The sequence below is a fragment of the Lagenorhynchus albirostris genome, chromosome 13, assembly GCF_949774975.1.
Source record: "Lagenorhynchus albirostris chromosome 13, mLagAlb1.1, whole genome shotgun sequence".
NCBI classification, from domain to species: domain Eukaryota; kingdom Metazoa; phylum Chordata; class Mammalia; order Artiodactyla; family Delphinidae; genus Lagenorhynchus; species Lagenorhynchus albirostris.
This window is the reverse complement of record NC_083107.1, coordinates 54291296-54312096: the sequence shown is the minus strand read 5'-3', so window position 1 is coordinate 54312096 and position 20801 is coordinate 54291296. Positions and strand designations below refer to the sequence as shown.

At 38.1% G+C, this 20801-nt stretch overlaps 1 protein-coding gene across 1 annotated transcript in view; it reads right to left on the bottom strand.

Moving 5' to 3' along the window:
- Window positions 1–20801, bottom strand: part of THADA (THADA armadillo repeat containing) — a 312573-nt gene that overhangs the window by 281201 nt on the left and 10571 nt on the right. Inside the window, exons 5-14 of the mRNA XM_060169844.1 lie at window positions 18893–19044; window positions 18743–18775; window positions 18443–18491; window positions 14528–14709; window positions 11261–11355; window positions 9375–9595; window positions 7417–8111; window positions 5637–5788; window positions 4552–4707; window positions 3729–3851 (exon numbers count right to left, since the gene is read on the bottom strand). Coding sequence (XP_060025827.1) covers window positions 3729–3851; window positions 4552–4707; window positions 5637–5788; window positions 7417–8111; window positions 9375–9595; window positions 11261–11355; window positions 14528–14709; window positions 18443–18491; window positions 18743–18775; window positions 18893–19044 — 1858 coding nt within the window. The remainder of the gene's footprint in view (window positions 1–3728; window positions 3852–4551; window positions 4708–5636; window positions 5789–7416; window positions 8112–9374; window positions 9596–11260; window positions 11356–14527; window positions 14710–18442; window positions 18492–18742; window positions 18776–18892; window positions 19045–20801) is intronic.

Here is a 20801-nt window from a genome sequence, read left to right as displayed (position 1 = left end):
TTGATTTTCTAACTCATTTCCGATTATTCAATTCCTCTGTCCGGGGACTTCCCTGGTGGTACAGTGGTTAAGAATCTGTCTTCCAATGCAGTGGACACGAGTTCGATCCCTCACTGGGGAACTAAGATCCCACATGCCGTGGAACTCGCATGCTGCAACAACTGAGCCCGAGTGCTCTAGAGCCCACGTGCCACAACTAGAGAGATCGTGTACTCTAGAGCCCACATACCACAATGAGAGAGAAGCCTGCACGCCGCAAGAAAGAGCCTGCGCACTGCAACGAAAGATCCTGCATGCTGCAACTAAGACCCGACACAGCCAAATAAATAAATAAATAAATATTTTTTTAAAAAACAAAGAGTTAAAAAAAAAAAGGACTCTGTGCTTCCAATGCAAGGGGCATGGGTTTGATCCCTGGTTGGGGGACTAAGATCCCACATACTGTGGGGCATGGCCAAAAAAAAAAAATCCTCTGTCCCTCAAGTAACTTATAGGTCATTCATACTAGTGAATTCACCATTCTCCAAATTTTCCCTGTACTGTCTTACCTCCAAGCCTTCCCTCAAGCTGGTACTAGGGAAGAAACTATTCCGATTTGGTTGTCCAGAGCAGATATAGATTGTAGTCAGGCTCTACCACTTCCTGGCTGAGGACCCTTGGATAGTTTGCTCATTCAACTTTTCCAAGCTTCACTTATCTCACTTGTTAAGTGAGGATAATAATGCCCATCTCACAGTTTCATTATTAAAGATTAAAGGAGAACACGGATCTAAAGCATTTTATACTTGAAAGTACTCTAGCTAACATATTTTTAAGTACTCTATTATACTAGAGTATGAAATAACCTCCTTCACTAGACTAGAAGACACCTTTTCCCACTCATAGCCTTCTCTTCTCCCAGCACTTAGTCTGTTGACTGGCACTGAGTCCACCACACACCGCACACGACACCCACTATTCTAATGACGATGATACAACAGTTCCGAAGTTGCAACCTCCAAAAGCCACAAGAGCCTACAGGTGGGAGAAAATATCAGAACTATGAGACTGACTCAGATCAAGACTCTAAAGGACTAGTTTTCAAAAAACATATATTCACAAGCAAAACAAAGAAACCACGCATACATGAAAATTCAGAATGTCACACCACAAAATCAGTTTTGTGTTTCTAAGTACCTAATTGAGATTTCACAAATGTCATTTTATCCCCTGCAAAAAGAAGCAAGGTGTTTCTGAGATCATCTAGCAATGATCTAAAAAGGGCTAAAACGTAACTGTTACACACACACAGTAAATGCTCTATACTCTAGTTACTTTTAATGATGCCCAGGAAGGCTTTTTAGAGTGATCTAGAGTTTGCAAAGAACATTTCTTGTTTAATCCTCAAAACCAACCATTTCAGAGAGGTTACTCATCCCACTTATAGCTAAGTAGACTCATGTAAGTAAGCCAAGTAGTCAGTGGCAGAATTGTTACTGATCATGTCCTTCAAGTTTAGGTTGTGACTTTCTCATCTTTTGTTGTTGAGATTTTACGAAGAGGAAGCTGATTTCAGCCTTTGTATAGGAATGTTCTTCTTTAGATGATTTTTAACCTTTAGTAGGTAGTAAGTATAGCATGGTTCCAATATATCACTTATTATACTTGTTTCCCTAAATGAAATAAAATAGATGAGCTCTGTCCTCTATCTGGGTCTTAGGAGAAAATAAGCATCTGCTTCTGAGAGGAAAGATTTGGAGTAAGAAACCAGTGAAAGCTCATTCTGTTCTGATGGGACAGAAATTGAAGGTGGTCAAGCTGAGCCCTGGCCCAGACTGGAGCTGCTATAACTGGGGATCCATCCATGACATTAACCTGGTGCCCTGAAATCCAGTCCTATTCTTCAAGTTCACTCCAAAAAACAGGATAGAGAGGAAGCTCTGTAACTGGACCATGGGCCAGGAGTCACAAACATCAAGCTACTGTTAAATCATGTTAGATGAAAGGGGAAACACACTCAGATGCAGCAGTCATCTACCCCGGGGAGGGGTGGAGGAATCAGGGCTGCCAATTACCTTTTTTTAAAGTACTAAATTCATCTGGCTCATATAAGCTGTAAAACATCGAGGTTAGCTCATTAATGTTATTCTATTTTTTTTAACATCTTTATTGGAATATAATTGCTTTACAATAGTGTGTTAGTTTCTGCTCTATAACAAAGTGAATCAGCTATACATATACATATATCCCCATATCTCCTTGCTCTTGTGTCTCCCTCCCACCCTCCCTATCCCACCCCTCTAGGTGGTCACAAAGCACCGAGCTGATCTCCCTATGCTATGCTTCCCACTAGCTATCTATTTTACAATTGATAGTGTATATATGTCCATGCCACTCACTTTGTCCCAGCTTACCCTTCCCCCTCCCTGTGTCCTCTAGCCCATTCTCTACGTCCGAGTCTTTATTCCTGTCCAGTCCCTAGGTTCTTTAGAACAATTTTAAATTTTTTTAGATTCCATATATATGTGTGTGTTAGCATATGGTATTTGTTTTGTCTCTTTCTGACTTACTTCATTCTGTATGACAGTCTCTAGGTCCATCCGATACCTCATTACAAATAACTCAATTTCGTTTCTTTTTATGGCTCAGTAATATTCCATTGTATATATGTGCCACATCTTCTTCACCCATTCATATGTTGATGGACACTTAGGTTGCTTCCATGTCCTGGCTATTGTAAATAGAGCTGCAATGAACATTGTGGTACATGACTCTTTTCGAATTAGGGTTTTCTCAGGGTATATGCCCAGTAGTGGGATTGCTGGGTCATATGGTAGTTCTATTTTTAGTTTGTTAAAGGAAACTCCATACTGTTCTCCAGAGTGGCTGTTATCAATTTACATTCCCACCAACAGTGCAAAAGGGTTCTCTTTTCTCCACACCTTCTCCAGCATTTATTGTTTGTAGATTTTTTGATGATGGCCATTCTGACTGGTGTGAGGTGATACCTCATTGTAGTTTTGATTTGCATTTCTCTAATGATTAGTGATGTTGAGCATCCTTTCATGTGTTTGTTGGCAGTCTGTATATCTTCTTTGGAGAAATGTCTATTTAGGTTGTCTGCCCGTTTTTGGATTGGGCTGTTTGTTCTTTTGATATTGAGCTGCATGAGCTGCTTGTAAATTTTGGAGATTAATCCTTTGTCAGTTGCTTCATTTGCAAATATTTTCTCCCATTCTGAGGGTTGTCTTTTTGTCTTGTTTATGGTTTCCTTTGCTGTGCAAAAGCTTTTGAGTTTCATTAGGTCCCATTTGTTTATTTTTGTTTTTATTTCCATTTCTCTAGGAGGTGGGTCAAAAAGGATCTTGCTGTGATTTATGTCAGAGTGTTCTGCCTATGTTTTCCCCTAAGAGTTTTACAGTGTCTGGCCTTACATTTAGGTCTTTAATCCATTTTGAGTTTATTTTTGTGTATGGTGTTAGGGAGTGTTCTAATTTCATTCTTTTACATGTAGCTGTCCAGTTTTCCCAGAATGTTATTCTATAACAGACTTCAAGTCCATCTCTGGTTCCGCAACTCAGGCTACCTTAAGAGAAGTTCCAAAGCACTAGAAGGAATATGTAAAACCCAGCTTGAAGGAAAAAAGCACAGAAATACTATTCACCAAGAGTATTTACTTCTCTTTAATGTTTATTCAAAATTGTTTTAGGTTTCTTAAAAATCTGTATATCTAGAAATTTATCACCTACCTTATATTGCTGTAAAGATACAGAAGGGTGCTGTCTGGTTAACTCATTCTCTGGTTCATGTTTGGATTTACTTTGTTCCAGTTTATAAAGTACCTGAGAACTTTCCTGTATCCTACAAAACAACTTTGAGAAGAAGAAAAATGAAGCATATATAAGCCACATTAACCTTAAACATCAGCTTAAAAGGCAAAGGAAGAACTTTCTAAATTCTTTAGACTAAAACGTCAGGCAAGGGGAATACTGGTTTTTAAACTCAACAGAAAATTAACCTTTACATTTTAAAAACCAAAAACCAAATATTACTGCAAATCAGAATCCACAGTCATAAAGCCACAGTTCTATTTCCTTTAGGTCAGCATGAACCTAAAGATGATATACTCACTTCTACTCTCTACCCACTCTTCACCCTAGAAGTGTATCAGGTGATTAATTCAAGCTGAATTATTCAATAATGACTATTTCTTGAGGTACTTACAAGAACAATAAAAATACAAAGACCTCCTTCCACCTCTTACTAAAGTTTTCTTAAAATACCTTATACCCTGAAAACTCCAGTGCTAGATTTTTTTTTTTCCTTTCAAAAAAAGAGTTCAAGGCTGACTTATTACACCAAAGTGAAAGGACTTTTCACTCTGGATTTTAACCCCAAATATGAACTTTATGGAATCACAGAACAAAGCGTTCACAGAAGGGCCATGAAGAGCTGTGGTACTCCAATCCCATGACCCTTATTCCCACACTCTCCTCGGATCTGGGCTCTTTTTAAAAATAATTCCAGAGCAAAGTTCACCACTTTCCTACACTTTCTGAGGAGAAATTTTACCTTTTTAAGAAGAGAACAAATCTGTTGCCGCACTCCTGGAGACTGACTGTTAAGATTGTATGTGATAAAGAACTGAATGCACTCCATTTCTTCTGTGGAAACAATTTCTGTGCTTCGATTACTTTCACAAAGCAAGCCTAACGTATCGATCCGTACCTAAAATACACCAAGCAATAAAATGTTAATTTTTCAATGAAATAAGCAAAGCCTAAACCACTTGACGGGTTTAATTATTTACACAAGCTACCAAAGGTGGGCGGGGGGGGAGGGAAGGTAAATCTCAGTTTACCCATGTGTACTTCAGAAAGGTTCCATAATCCCAAAGTTCCTGTGGTTATTTCCTATAAAATTATTTTATTAAATGTGTAAATTGGGTATTTTATTAAAGTCAAAAATCTTAGAGATTCTTATTCCACAGTAATGCTCAACTTCATTCTTTTTTCTCAGTGACCACTCTGCCCCAGGACCACATCATCTCACTCTCCAATTACTGTCTTGAACATCTCACTGGTTTCTTTTTGCTCCCACTCTGGAAACTCATATCTGTTTCCATTTATGCCACTTCCTGGCTGAAGGCAGAGTGGCTCTGCTTCCCAGTTACCAACTGGATAAAATCTGAAGTCTTCAACCAAGCATTGGAGGCTTCCATAAAATGGACAAAATACTCCACTCCTGCCAAACGATGTCTTTAGTCACTCTTCAGCCCTTGTTTACTGTGTCCTTCCATTTTGAGTAGGCGCCAGTGCTTCCCCTCCTCAGATCACATGTATCACTTTCCTACTCAACCACCATCTATACTCAGATCAATCTCTTCTTCTAAGCTCCCCCAGTCTTTATGCATAAAGGTACACTTGTATCTGCATTGTCTTCTAAGAGTTTCCAGTTGTCTTAGGCAGGTTTCCTTATTCTCTCAACTAAACTTTAAGCAGCCTGAGTGCAATGTCTATACTCTTCCCTTTCTATTCATCCTTCTTATGGAGCCCTTAAAACAGTGCTGGGCATAATGTAGGGGCTTCTATATCGCACTGTTAAATGAATCAGGGATCTACCGCATGTATGAATTCCCAGTTATTTTGTTTACTTACTTGGCAGTGCTGATGAATTAAGCCTTGCTTTATTCTTGCACTGGACACAAGGTCCCTCCAGGCATCAGTTGCAGACTGAAGATGTCCATGAGCTCTAGCTGTTCGTAGACAAGCCATCAAAGCTCCCAGAGCCCCTCTGCTGTCATAAGACCCTAAGGATGGAAAAGATTACTCCTGGCTCAAAACACAGTAACAAAGACCACCACTGTGCTATTTAAAAACTACAAAATTCACATGTTTCCAGTTAACATTTCAAGAAACAAAAATCATATTTTAAGCTAAATTCTAACATGAATTAGTGTTTCTATTATAAAATCATTATTGAAAAGGATTTAATAGTTCTTAAATCAATAATTTCAGTAAGCATAATCCACTTATTGTTGACTTAAAAAAATCATAATTTTTGGCTAATATTTTTACCTTTCCCTTGACAGAAAATAGACCATCAAGTCGATCAGGAAAAAAATCAAGTGAAGAAATATTTATATATATATATATTTTTTGTGTGGTACGCGGGCCTCTCACTGTTGTGGCCTCTCCCGTTGCGGAGCACAGGTTCCGGACGCGCAGGCTCAGCGGCCATGGCTCACGGACCCAGCCGCTCCGCGGCACATGGGATCTTCCTGGACCGGGGTATGAACCCGTGTCCCCTGCATCGGCAGGCAGACTCTCAACCACTGTGCCACCAGGGAAGCCCATGAAGCAATATTTAAAACAATAAAAATAACTAAAATGACTTTCAGCCGAAAATAGGAAAAACACTTCAGTGGCTAAAGACCATTATTTCTCTAAAAACAAACACTGAACCTCTCTGTATATTTTGGAGTTACTGTTTCTTCTTAGCAAAGGAGATAAAAGGGGGATCACAAAGAACCTGATGCTTTCAGAGTCCAGGACATCAGCCGTTACTAAGGGGACAGGGAGCTCTGGCTCACAGGACATCTTGATTTAAATAAAGACTGCCTAGCTTCAGAACAGATTCACGGATCCTCAGCTTTAGACGGCTTCTCAAAAATGCAAGGATGATTATTGTTAAAAATTATAAGTAAGGCTCATTTTTGTGTACAGGAATCAAATTTTCCAGCTATCTCATGGTTATTCTTTGAAGGATTGAAAGATTTTAACTTAAATTTTAGTTAGAAATACTCTTAAAATGTGGTGTAGGGTACCATATTCCTGCTTTGTTAAACAGAATATGATAATTTTAAGATTTACATGAGGAGTCAGGATCATCGCTTTATATCTTAATTACTAAATTATGCTTCAATGCAGTGATTCTTTCAAGGTTACTGAGTTTCAGTGGGATGTTTATGCTTATTCTAAATGACCAGAGAGAGCTGTTTCCTGGGGTCATGCTTCTAAATTTTTTATCTCTTTCCCAGAGACAAATACTTGCTACTGCCAATTTACCTGTCTTTAACCTTGCCTAAAACAACTTTTAATTACTATTTCAATCACTTGAATAAGCAAATTATATAAAACACACAAACGTTTACTCCAGTCTGACAACCAAATAATAAAAACTTGGTAAAATGAATTAAAACCTAGTAATAAAGGAAACCTCATAATCATAACTGGGATCAATCCTTAGCCTGTAGAAATGACTTCAGCCAAAAAGCTCTATTCAGCTAGGTACAGGAACATTCTTTCAATCCAAAATTTCTATATTTAACATCCTCCTTTACTATTAACAGAAATGATAATATTTAAATTTGCCTAGGTACCTAAAGTTAAGCATCCTAACTAGAAATTACTAAAACAAAAAAATTCATTTTCTTACCAATTTTAGCATCAGCAGAAGTCTGAAGAATCTTTACCATGTAGCTTAAGCTTTCAGGGTTGCAATTCAATAATTTTGGCAAGTAATAATCAATCACGTAAGATTTTTGATCCAGATTTCCTTCACACAGTATAAACAGGAGAGGAGAAACCCAAGTCTCATGCCACTTGTCAATCCAAGTGCTGTCAACAGCCTGGGATTTCAAACAACTCTTATGACTTTTAAACATGGTTTCCAAGAGGTCACTTGCATAAGGCACCAAGGACTGATCCCCCATCACCTCTAAGATTTGCGATGGAATAGTTTTAGCTAATGCCAAAATATGTTCAATTCCTATGTAATCTACTAAACAACCAAGGCATGTGTACTTTCCTTTACTATGCCATTCCAATCGCAGAAGACTCTCAGTCAGTTGAAAAATGAAACCATCAACCAAATCTGAACCTGACTCTTGCAGGGCAAGCTGGTGCATTTGGAGAATATTTCTGAATATGGTTTTGGTTTGGTGTCTCAAAGCATCCAATGGATGTTCCCAGTGGGTATAGACATATTCCAAAAGTCTCCTAACCACATCTGAATTCCCATTCAGACGGTCCTTTAGGCTTGGGGAACTTGATTCAAGGACTTGTATAGCTGAATTAGTCCAAGATGCCAAAATTCTAGACAGAAACATTTCCAGAGTTGACTCCTTGATCCTGAAGAAAAATAAGTCATATTATTTTATACTGACTAGTAAAAGGAATTTCATTTTATAATCACTCAGACTTTAAAAATATCAATACAAAATATAAAGAATGATCAGAAAATTGAATCATTATTAAATTTACAACAAAAAATTACAAAGCCAAAACAGATCTCAAATTTGCATATGAATCTTTCCATTTCGTAAAAACTAATCCATAAAAGGACACAGGGAAACTTTTGCAGGTGATGGAAATGTTCATTATTTTGACTGAGATGCATCTTTCACAGGTGTTTTAAAATATACTGAGGGGCTAGGGAATATTAGTGGGAATGGGGCTTCTTTCTGGGGTAATGAAAATATTCTAAAGTTGACTGTGGTGATAGCTGCACAACGCTGTAAATATACATACTAAAAAAAAATTGAACTACATGCTTTAAATAGGTGAATTATATGGTATGTAAATTATATCTCAATAAACCGTTATAAAATAAACAATGAAGAATAATTTTTAAATTACTTTAAAATATGCACAACTTATATCAAAAAAACACAAAATACAATCTAGTGAAGTCAGAAGACCTCATTACATTTCTGGCTTAGGTGCTTAAAAGCAATATGCTATTAGGTAAGCATTTACTTTTCTAAGCTTCACTTTACCCATTCAACAGATTAGATTTCCTATCCTATCTATCAGACATGTGAGGATCACACTGAACTACCTATGCTGAAGTTATTCGTAAACTCTAAAGCATTATATGTATAGAAGTGCTTATAATTTTTTTTAAATGCTTGCATTATCTAATGCAAGACCGAAGGTTAAAATTAATTTTACAAGTGTTCGCTACAGGTTAACCTGCACCAATAATTTCTCTCTCTCTCTCCCATCATCCCATCTTCTCCTGTTCTACTTTCATACCCACTTCAGTCCCTACACATATCTCCCTTTTAATTTAAGATTATCCTAACCACTTTTCTTTTTTTTTTGTGGTACGCGGGCATCTCACTGTTGTGGCCTCTCTTGTTGTGGAGCACAGGCTCCGGACGCACAGGCTCAGCGGCCATGGCTCACGGGCCCAGCCGCTCCATGGCACGTGGGATCCTCCCGGACCGGGGCACGAACCCGTGTCCCCTGCATCGGCAGGCAGACTCCCAACCACTGCACCACCGGGGAAGCCCTATCCTGACCACTTTTCATTGAATTACTAAGTAAGCCAGCTCAGCTGCCATCTTTTAAATGTCTGACAAGCAAAGCAAAATATGAGACAAAACTCACTGTGAACTCAAGGTGAACAGAACATGCACAGTATCCAAGAGCAGGGCCTCCCCACTGGGGCCCATCCTCCCATCCTGCCAATCCAACATGGTGAGTGTCCCCTGACACAGGAATAAGAGAGCTGACTGGGAGACATCAGCACCACAAAGGCTCCTGCAGCAGTTCGAAAGCCACTCGGGGATGCTGGTGTGGTCCACTGAACGGAGGAGCAAACTACTAATCTGGAAAAATATGACAGAGCTGATACACATAAAGCTTCTAAAACTTTCCAGATATCCCAAAACATAAATCCAAAATTCTCTTTCCCCTGAAATGTCCTAGGAAAAACACTGAATCTAAAGGTGAAAAACCCACAAGTGTTAAAATTATTATATCAAGAGGAAAAAAATTGAATCTAAATACATGAACCATTTTGCTGGTTTGAATGTACTGGGAGAGCACAACACATTGCCACCTGCAGGTGGATGAGATTATTAACTAATGCTTTTTTAGAGGTGATTTGAGAAATTAAAATTTTTAACTTTATCCAATGATAATTACTTTGTGTGAGCTCATAAAACAGTATACATCTATTTTGTATAAAGCCATTTTGCTCTTAGTAAAGAACTAAAATAAGTTCCTAGATAAAACAGTAAGGAACAAAAAAACTGCTAGTACTAAATACAAGAACTGTATTATCAACTTACACCTTCCATACAATCAAATTCCCTGAACAATTGATTCTAGTACAATATTTGGGTTATTCTTAATAAAGATAACATTTATCAAAAAGTTATTACTGTATATATCTATACATTAATCTCTCTAATTTTAATAACACAAATATCTTTTACGATACTGAGAAATGGAACTGAACAAACAACACTAGAAAAAAACAAGGATATACACCCCAAAATGTTGATAATGATTATCTTTGTGAGACAGATTTACAGGTGACTATTATTGTCTTCTTTCTGCTTTATCCAAATTTTTGGAAGTCACTTATTATAAGGGAAAAAAGTTACCAGAAAGATTCTGACTATGCAAAAAACTTTTTTAAATTCACTTCTTTAAAAAAACTATTTCTAATTAATTAATTTATTTTTGGTTGCGTTGGGTCTTCGTTGCTGCGTGCAGGCTTTCTCTAGTTGCGATGAGCAGGGGCTACTGTTCGCTGTGGTATGCAGTCTTCTCATTACAGTGGCTTCTAGTTGCACAGAATGGGCTCTAGGCGCATGGGCTTCAGTAGTTGTGGCATGAGGGCTCAGTAATTGTGGCTTGCAGGCTCTGGCGCACGGCTTAGTTGCTCCACAGCATGTGGGATCTTCCTGAACCAGGGATTGAACCCGTGCCCCCTGCATTGGCAGGCGGATTCTTAACCACTGCGCCACCAGGAAGTCCCTAAAAATATTTTTTAAAACATGTGTTGGGACTTCCCTGGTGGTCCAGTGGTTGAGACGTTGCCTTCCAATGCAGGGGGTATGGGTTTGATCCCTGGTTGGGAGCTGGGATCTGCATGTCTCGAGGCCAAAAAACCAAAAAGACATAGAACAGAAGCAGTATTGTGGCAAATTCAATAAAGACTTTAAAAAATGGTCCACAACTAAAAAATCTTAAAAAGAAAAATGTGTCTGGGCTTCCCTGGTGGCGCAGTGGTTGAGAGTCTGCCTGCCGATGCAGGGGACACGGGTTCGTGCCCCGGTCCAGGAAGATCCCATGTGCCGCGGAGCGGCTGGGCCTGTGAGCCATGGCTGTTGAGCCTGCGCGTCTGGAGCCTGTGCTCCGCAATGGGAGAGGCCACAATAGTGAGAGGCCTGCGTACCGTAAAAAAAAAAAGAAAAAAAAAAAGAAAGAAAAACGTGTCTAACTATCAATAAAGTACAATTCTAAAAAGGAGATGGACTTACCAAATCAGGAATCTTTTCAGGTGGATGAAACATAGCCTTAATAAAAAGAATAACAGCTAATCCAGATGTACTCTGAATCGTCTGTAAGAGGTCATCTATTTGGCAAAAAAGTAGAAAGCATGTATTAAATGATGATGGATACTGTGGTACAGTAGAAAGAGCAGATGCCGTGGGGTCAGACAGTCCTGGGTGCAATTTCTAGCTTGACCACTTCCTAGGTGGATAGGCCTTGATTAAGTTATTTAACTTCCCAGGGATTCAGCTTTCTCTTCTGTAAAATGGGAAAAATATAACTCCTACCTGACACAGTTGTTGTAAGGTTGAAATAAATGAACATAAAGGCTTTTATGCCCAGCACACAAATAATCAATGTGATTCCTTCCTTTCTCCTCTAATATCCACTCTCTCTTCCTCTCCATCTACTCCCTCCCAGCACATCTAGCAGCAATACCTCCTATTCCCTCCCTTCCACTGATGCCTCTGCATCCCAATCCCCATGATACATTACTTTTTCTTAAAGTGATTTCAGGGCTTGTGTAAAGAGTCCACATCAGTGCTAATTACAAACTTGGCTCTCACTGGCACTGTACCCAATGTAACCAAACAATCCTGGCTTACTATCTTCTTTTTGTTTTCTATTAGCCTCTGGTTTGTGAGAAAGTAAGCAAAATAATACAGTGAATTATTCACTTTGGCGTAAGAATTATGAATACCTACTATAAGCTATCTTCCAAAAATCTGTTCTGCCCTTTATCCCTGTTAACGAACTGTGACTCTGGGAGATCCACGTGCCCAGCCAAAGACACGATACCTCTTTCCTCAATCTTCCTTGCAACTAAAGGTACCATATGAGGATTCAGGCCGATGGGATGTAAGCAGAAATCTTTTGGCTATTTTTGTTCTTCCAGATTAAAGGTAAAGATGCAACTGGTCTTCCTTCCTGCCCTGAACACAGACAGGGGGTCTGGAGACAGAGCAGTCATATAGTAACCACGAAACAACAAACATATGGATGAAAGCCAACATGCTGAAGACGGCAAAGCAGAAAAGCAGAAATGTTTGGGTCCCAGACTGCCTACAGTAGTTCTGGATCACCTGCCTCTGAATTTATCCTTATGTGGGGAGGCACATTTAATTAAATCCCTGAAGTTCAGCTTTCTGTTACTTACAGCTAAGCACTTTACTGATACATGAAGCTTTAAAATCCTAGGGAAGAACAGCATTGATTAGGGGCCATCAACTTTGCAGAAATGAGGTTGCCTCACATTAAATTCATGTCTTCTCTGTATTTCACTGAAGTCTTTTTTTTTTAGATTTATAAATTCCTCTATTAAAATGTAAATATCTTCTGCAAACATGTCTGTAAATTATGCCTTAATAAAAGGAACTTTATTTTCCTTTTAATACTTATCTGAGATCCTAGGCAAAGGAAGGAAGGCAGGAAGGAAGGAATGAAGAGAGGGGGAGACAGAGAGAGAGAGAAAGGAAAGAAGGCAGGAAGGAAGGAAGGAAGGAAGGAAGGAAAAGAGAGGAAAGAAAAGAAATACTAATGAGACAATATAGTTAGGACTCTCACTAGTTACCAGGGTTAAGAACATATAAACAATGAGATACTATTTTTTTCCCAACAGCCTAGCAAAATCAGAGTCAGTTACTGTTTTCTTACAAGCAAGAGCTCTGAACAGATCCTATTAATGTTTTTTAATTAAGTTAATATTCATACATACATTACCATATAGAATAGGAGGTAAAGGGTGAAAAGGTAATACAGCTTTTTATGTAGATACTTATATGTTTAGTATAACATTTTTGCTAATCTTATTGTAATATAAAACACAGATACAGAAAACATCCAAAGCAAATGTATAGCTTAATGAATTATTAGAAGGTTAACACCCTTGTATCCACCATCCAAGGCAAGAAATAGAGCCTGGCCACCCAGCCCAGAGGGCTCATCCACATGCCTCACCCCAATCACAAGCTCCTCTCTCTCACCCTGAGTAAGCATTATCCTGACTTTCACAGTAATGACTGCCTTATTATTTTTAAATAGTTTCATTAATCAAATGTGCATCCCTAGACACTATAGTCTCGCCCATTTAAAATTTTTTTGATATGTCCTTTAATCTACAGGTGCCCCTTCCGTCCTTTTTATTATAATTTCTGTTGAAGAACTCTGTCCTTTTAACCTGCAGAGTTTCCCATGATCTGGATGTTTACTCCTAGTGTGGTTCAACACTTTCTTCTGTCCTCTGTAATTCCTGCAAAATGGCAGGTGACCTAGAGATGGGGTCAGTCTCAAGTTCAGTTCCTCTGGGAACTACAAGTGGTAAAAGCAAGACTCAAAAGTAAGAGGCACGTGTTGTCTGGTTGTCTGTTTCTGTAATGTTAGCAGCTGTTGATGCCTAATGCCTACCTCAAGTCACTGGGGGTAACAAAATGGTGATATGTTAATTCTAGCATTTCATTTTAACTCCTTAGTTGAAACACTTTTATAAAAAGACACTTCCTCTCCTTGATAAGCCAGTAGATTGCCTCACATTTGTCTGTTTACAAAGTAAACCTTACATCCAGGGGAACAAAGAGCAACCACGACCAGCAGAAGACTTTGCAGAACCCTCTAATTTTGCGCATTGTGAAGTTTTTCAATGCATGTATGAAAATGTAGAAAGATGTAAAAGAAATAAATTAGGAGAGACTACTTGGTGCTGTACTGCCACTCCTACTGTATTTTTACATTTTTTGGCAGCATTAAATATTTTTACTAAATAGACAAAAAAAAAAAAAAGGCACTTCCTTTCATTACCTACTTGGTTTCGTGGTGGTACAGTTCATATGGATAGAAGCAACGTGAGATATAAGGAGGAATAATGACCAGCCCGACAATGACCACTGTCATTTTCTGAAGGTAACACCTGCTGCTAAGGAGAAATGCATGGGTTACACTAATCTTTCCAGATCGTACCTCCAAATTTGGAAATTTCTCAAGAACTTTCTTTTGCTTTTTAAAGTCTGTGGCTTTTCAACTCTAAGATTGTTGGGTTTTCTTCTTTGTATACAATACACACATGCACACACACATACACACATTTAGAAAAGTCCTTCAATGTTATCCCTTGTTGAACTATAATCCAGAACCTTTCGCCACTTTGAGGGGCTGGGGGAGAGGAAGTTCTATATTTCAGTTAAGTATCAAGTATTTCATACCATTAGTAGCAAAGTGATTGACACTCAATTGTAATCATCATTTGTATGTCTTATACTTACCATCACTTAAAAACTTGGTAAAGATACTCAGCAATCCACACATACTTTGCCATGTAGGAGAACTCTTCAAATGAAGTCTCTGGAAACCTTGTACTTTCTGTACTAACATCACTGAAACTCTAATGCCTACCAACAAGTCATTCATCAACTGAGTTTGAACAATATGATTTCCAGCCAATTTTCTACAACAAAGAAAAGAAATTATTACAAAAGAAAAGTCAAATTAAAATGTCACCTTTTCTATCTCTCTCCAAAATAATCCCTCAATCAAAGGGCCAAAATCAATTTTAGATTATAATCAACATTTATGCCTCTCTCTTCCATTCCTATAAATATTCCAGTTATGCAGACATTTATTGCAAACTTCCAACACTCTTAACTTACCTCAAAATTTTCCCATTTTCTCAGCTAATGACTAACCTCACTTCTTCTTTTTAGAGTAAAAATAACGAATCAGGAATAAATGGTACAGTCACTGTGGAAAACAGTATGGAGTTTCCCAAGCAAACTAAAAATAGAATTACCATATGATCCAGCAATCCCACTCCTGGGCATTTATCCAGACAAAACTATAATTCAAAAAGATACATGCACCCATATGTTCATTGCAGCACTACTCACAATAGCCAAGACATGAAAACATCCTAAATGTCCACCGACAGATGAATGGGTAAAGAACATGTGGTACATATATATATAACGGACTACTACTCAGCCATAAAAAAAGAACAAAATGCCATTTGCAGCAACATGGATGCAACTAGAGATTATCATACTAAGTGAAGGAAGTCAGAAAGAGAAAGACAAATACATATGCTATCACTTACATGTAGAATCTAAAATATGACACAAATGAACGTATCCATGAAACAGAAACAGAATCACGGACATAGAGAAAAGACTGGTGGTTGCCAAGCGGGGACGGGGAGTGGAGGAGGGATGGATTGGGAGTTTGGCATTAGCAGATGCAAACTGGTATATATATAATGGATAAACAACAGGTCCTACTGTATAGCACAGGGAACTATATTCGATATCCTATGATAAACCATAATAGAAAAGAATATGAAAAAGAATGTGTATATATATATATATGTATAACTGAGTCACCTTGCTGTGCAGCAGTAATTAACACAACGTTGTAAATCAACTATACTTCAATTAAAAAAAAAAAAAGAATAAATGACATAATTTCTAAATCTGAACACTCCCTAACCTTGTAACTTCCTTGATCCGGCTTCCAAGATGCCAGGCGCCCTTAGGTTTTTCTCCTACTTCACTATTGTTGAGCCTTCTCAGACACCTTGGCTAGTTCATCTTCTTCTCCCTTATGTCTTTATGTGAGCTCACCGCAACCCAGTCTTTACTTCTTCTGTCCACCTAATTCATTCCCTTGATGCTGAGCTCATCTAGCTCATAAGCTTAAAATTATAGTCTATATGCTGACAACTCCCCAATTTTCATCTCCAGCCCAGACTTCTTTTTCCAATTCCAGGCTTGTGTGTGCAACTTCCTACTCAACATCTTCACCTGGATGTCTGACAGACATCTCAAACTACGTGAACTTATCCACAACTCCACACCAGCTCCACCTGCTAGGATCTCTATTCTACAAAAACTTGGCAGTCATCCTTGACTCCTCTCTCACTCGTCCCATCTGTAAGAAAATCCTGTTGGTTCTACCTTCAAAATGTATCTAGAATCAGACCACCTCCACTGCTACTCCTGGCCTGAGCCACTCTCATCTCTCCCTTGCATTACTATTACTGCAACAGCCTCCTAACTGGTTTCCCAGCTTCTATCCTTGCTCTTCTCAGTCTATTCTCAACATAGCAGAACACAAGAGCAATGATAATATTAAAACAAAAGTCAGGGAAGACAGTTTGGGGGCTCGCTCCTCAAAAAGTTAAACATAGAATTACTATATGATCCAGCAATTCTACTCCTAAGTATATACCCAAAGGGACTGACAGTAGAGACTCAAGCAGATACTGGTATACCAATGTTTATAGCAGCATTATTCACATTAACCAAAAGGCAGAAACAACCCAAATGTCCATCAACAGATGAACGGATAAACAGAATGTGGCCTATATATAAAATGGAATATTCTGCCATTAAAAGGAGTGAAATTGACACATGCTATAACATAGATTAACCCTTAAAACATTATAAGTAAAATAAGCCAGACACAAAAGGACAAACATTGTATTCCACTTATTTGAGTTTATCTAGAATATGCAAATTCAAAGAGACATAAAGTAGAATAGAGGTTACCAGGGGTTGTGGGTAAAACAACAATATATAAAAGGACAGTGAATTTTCTTTTGGATGCATTGAATTTGAGGCACCCTGTAAAACAACCAGGAGACAACCGCTACATGAGTCTACCACTCAAGGAAAAGATCTAACTTGGAGTGATGCCTGGGAATCCTAAGTATAGAGATGGTAGCTGACACCAAAGAAGTGGATGATATTAAGCAGTCAGAACAAACAGAATGAAAAGGACAGAACTCATATTTAAGAGATGAGCAGAGGAAGAAGAGCCTAGAAGGAAACAGAGAAGGAGCTCCTGGTAAGGTAAAAGGAGACTTGGGTTAAAGATGGCACAAAGATATTACTTCTACTCTCCCCCAGAACCTCCCTAAACCAAAAACCAAGGGATTTAAAACGTAAAAAGACATAAATACACTAGGGCAAGAAAAGACAATAATACTAAAATTTTAGGAGCAGATGGATGAGTGATAACTGACTTAGCAGAATCAAGAAAGGTGAATCCTAAGTCAGAGAACAAGCCCAGAGCAACCCAATTTGCAGCCCCCAAAGACTAAGAAATTGTTGGCACCAGTTGCTCCTTGATGTGGAGCTAAATGTCAGTATGAAAACAGGAAGAGTGGCTACGCTCTGAGAATGACAACTGTGGATCATACCTCCAAGCTAGTAAACAACTGTTTTACGTCCAGAGAAGGTAAAACAGTAAGTGTCTGGACAGGAAGACAACACACACACCTAAAGCAGTGATACCATATTGCAAACAGGAGAATTAGGAAAATATATGCACAATAAATGCTAAATGCCAAGATCTCAGCTTTCTTCCCTCACTCAACAACCAGAATATTAAGCCAATGGTTTGAAAGATTCTTCCATGGCAAATCCACTACCCATGCAAAAAGGCCTAAAGATACTGGCATCAAGCGTTCCCCCAAAGAAACAGCCCAGCTAGACTAGCCTACAATAGAGCCTGCAATCAACCCCAACCATATGTACAGAGATCCAAATCAACTCTCAGGGCCCCAATCTTAAATAAGTGCTCAGCCAAGGATCACCAGACTTCCAAGAAAAGCTTCTAGCAACAAATACAGTGACCAAAACCAGCAAACAGGAAAAAAGCAGGTTGGAAGAAATAGAGACCCATGTAAAGATAAGAAAACTGAAAAAGAAAACCTTATTATTAATATCCTCAGAGAGATAACAGAGCATATTTCATCCACAAAATAAAAACAGGATGCTATGAAAAAGGAACACTCCAGTAGAGGAAAAAGCTCTTCCCTTTCTCATTTATTCTCATAATAATTTATTTGATCTTTTAAAGTTAAATATTAAACCTCAAGAAAATAAATTTAAATAATTACATCTAATATTAATGGAGAGGGATGCAAAGGAGCACATTCTGGACTCTTCTTAAAAATTTCCTTTGTGGGGACTTCCCTGGGAGTCCAGTGGTTAAGACTGTGCTTCCACTGCAGGGGGCATGGGTTCAATCCCTGGTTGGGGAACTAAGATCCCGCAAGGTGCATGGCGCAGCCAAATTAAAAAAAGCAAGCAATACAATACAATTTCCTTTGTACAAACACAATGCACAACTGCAAATGTACACACACACATAAACAAGCATGGAAACATGTTAACACTTGCCTGTTTTCTTCTGAGATTTCAATTAAACTCTTCTGTAGATAATGAAGCACTGAAACAAAAAGAATATAATGAAAAATCAGAAATTTAAAACTGTGAACTTTGACTTCAGCACAAGAAAATATTTTAAATCACTGCTACCCAAAATGATATCACAGAAGTAGAAATTTAAAAGGAAGGCACACCACGTACGTTAGTCATCTGCAGTACTCCACCCGTTGCCAAGAAACTTAAAAGAACCAGTTCCAAAATGACTTACACAAGCAGTCACCTCTCAGAATAAAATAAAATAATAGGACTTACCATTTTCAAGAAGATTATTAACACCTGATCTACCTGTGGGGGAAAAATTAACACTGGTAAGCAGTTTCAGAACCAAAATTAACATCATTTAAAACACTGATGTAACGACAGGTGTTAGCCAGAAAAAGTACTAGAAAAGAGCTGGCTTACCCAAGTCAAAGTTCTCCATACAGGAAGATATATTGTCAATAACTTTCCTATAAGAGTATAGATCAGTAGTCGTATTCAATTCTTCCTGAAGACGAGAAGTAAAACTCTGTGTAGCCTCAGTTAGAAAAAATTCAGGTAGGTCATTTAGTGAGCTAGAAAAAGAACCAAATATTAAAAATCTGACAACCTTAGATTGTACAAGGATATGCAGGGAGGGAGGGGAATACTATAAATGAAGAAATATTGAATGACACCTTCAAAATACAGCCAGGAAATTATAACATCACACCACTAGAAGACAGATCAGGAACTCCCTCTCATCTGGTCTCCCTGCTTCCATATTACTTCCCTCCCATTCTGCAGACTATTCTCAACAGAGCAGCCAGAGTGATATTACTAAAATAACATGTTACTCCTCTGCGTAAAACCATCCAACAATGTTCTTCTCAGTCAAAGCAGTAGCCAAAGAGATTACATTGACTTATGAGACCCTACACGATCTGGGCCCACCATTATCTCTGCCTCATCTTGATCCTTGTTCACTTCACTCTAGCTACACAGCCTTCCTCCATTCCAACAACATGCCAAAGTCTTTGTACTTGTTATTTCCTCTACCTGGAACTCTCTTCCCTCAAATATACCCAATAATCATTTCCTCACCCCTTTCAGGTCAATCTCAAACATCACCCTATCAATGACACTAAGCAAAGATGTATGAAGTCACTACTATATTTTAAACTGTAACACTCACCCCATCCTTGGTACTCCCTTTCCCACTTCTCTGCTTTATTTCTTTTTCTCCATAGCACTCAGGCCCTCTAATTCCTATATATTTTGCTTATTTATCTATCTTCTGTCTTCCTCTTAGAAGTAACCTCTGTTCTGGACTGTTCTATTCACTGTTTCCCCAATGCCTAGAAGAATACTTGACACATGGTAGATAATCAATAAAAATTTACTGAATGGATAAATTAAATTTAATGCCAATTTACCACAGTTAATCTAAATTAACATTTTAAAAAAAATTTGACTCAACAGTTCTAAAGCTTTTCTGGAAGGAAAAAAAAAGTTTGAAAATAGAATATTCTGAAAAACAAGAGTCACTACAGAGATGACTTGTTCTAGTATATAATTAAACCATAGTATCAAACTATAGTGAATAAAAGTGTGATGTTGGTGGGTAAACAAATAGACCCAAGTCTAAAATCAAACCTTTGCTTATACAAGACCACAGAACATAATAGTATGGCATTTCAAATATGTGGTGAATAATGGACTATTCAACAGTTTGGGGATAAGTGGCTCCCCATACAGAAAAGAAAACTAAGTTGGATCTCTATCTCACACTACACTCAAAACTTAATACCAGATAGATTTAAAAGTTAAACAAACAAAAAGAGTATTTTCAGATAAGACAAGTAATTTTATATAATCTTGTATTAGAGAAAGCATATACAAGCTGAAACTCATTTTTTACAACGAGGGAGAGAGAAAGTATATGACCCAATCTGGACAATGAATATCGACAGGACCTTCAATGAAAAGTCTACTGGGACCTTCCACAAAATGTTTTTTCTCTCCAATAAAAAGAAATGCGGAGGAGGAAATTTCCTTTTTTTTTCTTTTTGCCAATTGCAGTAAAGTCTATACAAGGTGCTTGTAACTGCTTTAGCCCCTTGTAACTCTGAGGGAAGATAGGGCCAAACAATGAGAAAAAGATGGAAAACATCAGGATATTCAATGACATTTGTTGACTACTTCACCGAAACCCTATAACTGGCCAGTATTTGATCATTTGCCTTATGACACAATAAATACACTTGCTTAAAGAAAAAAAAAGATATTCTAACAAGAAAACATACTAAGATATGTAATCACCAAAAAAAAGTAAAATAGTCAAAATCCACAC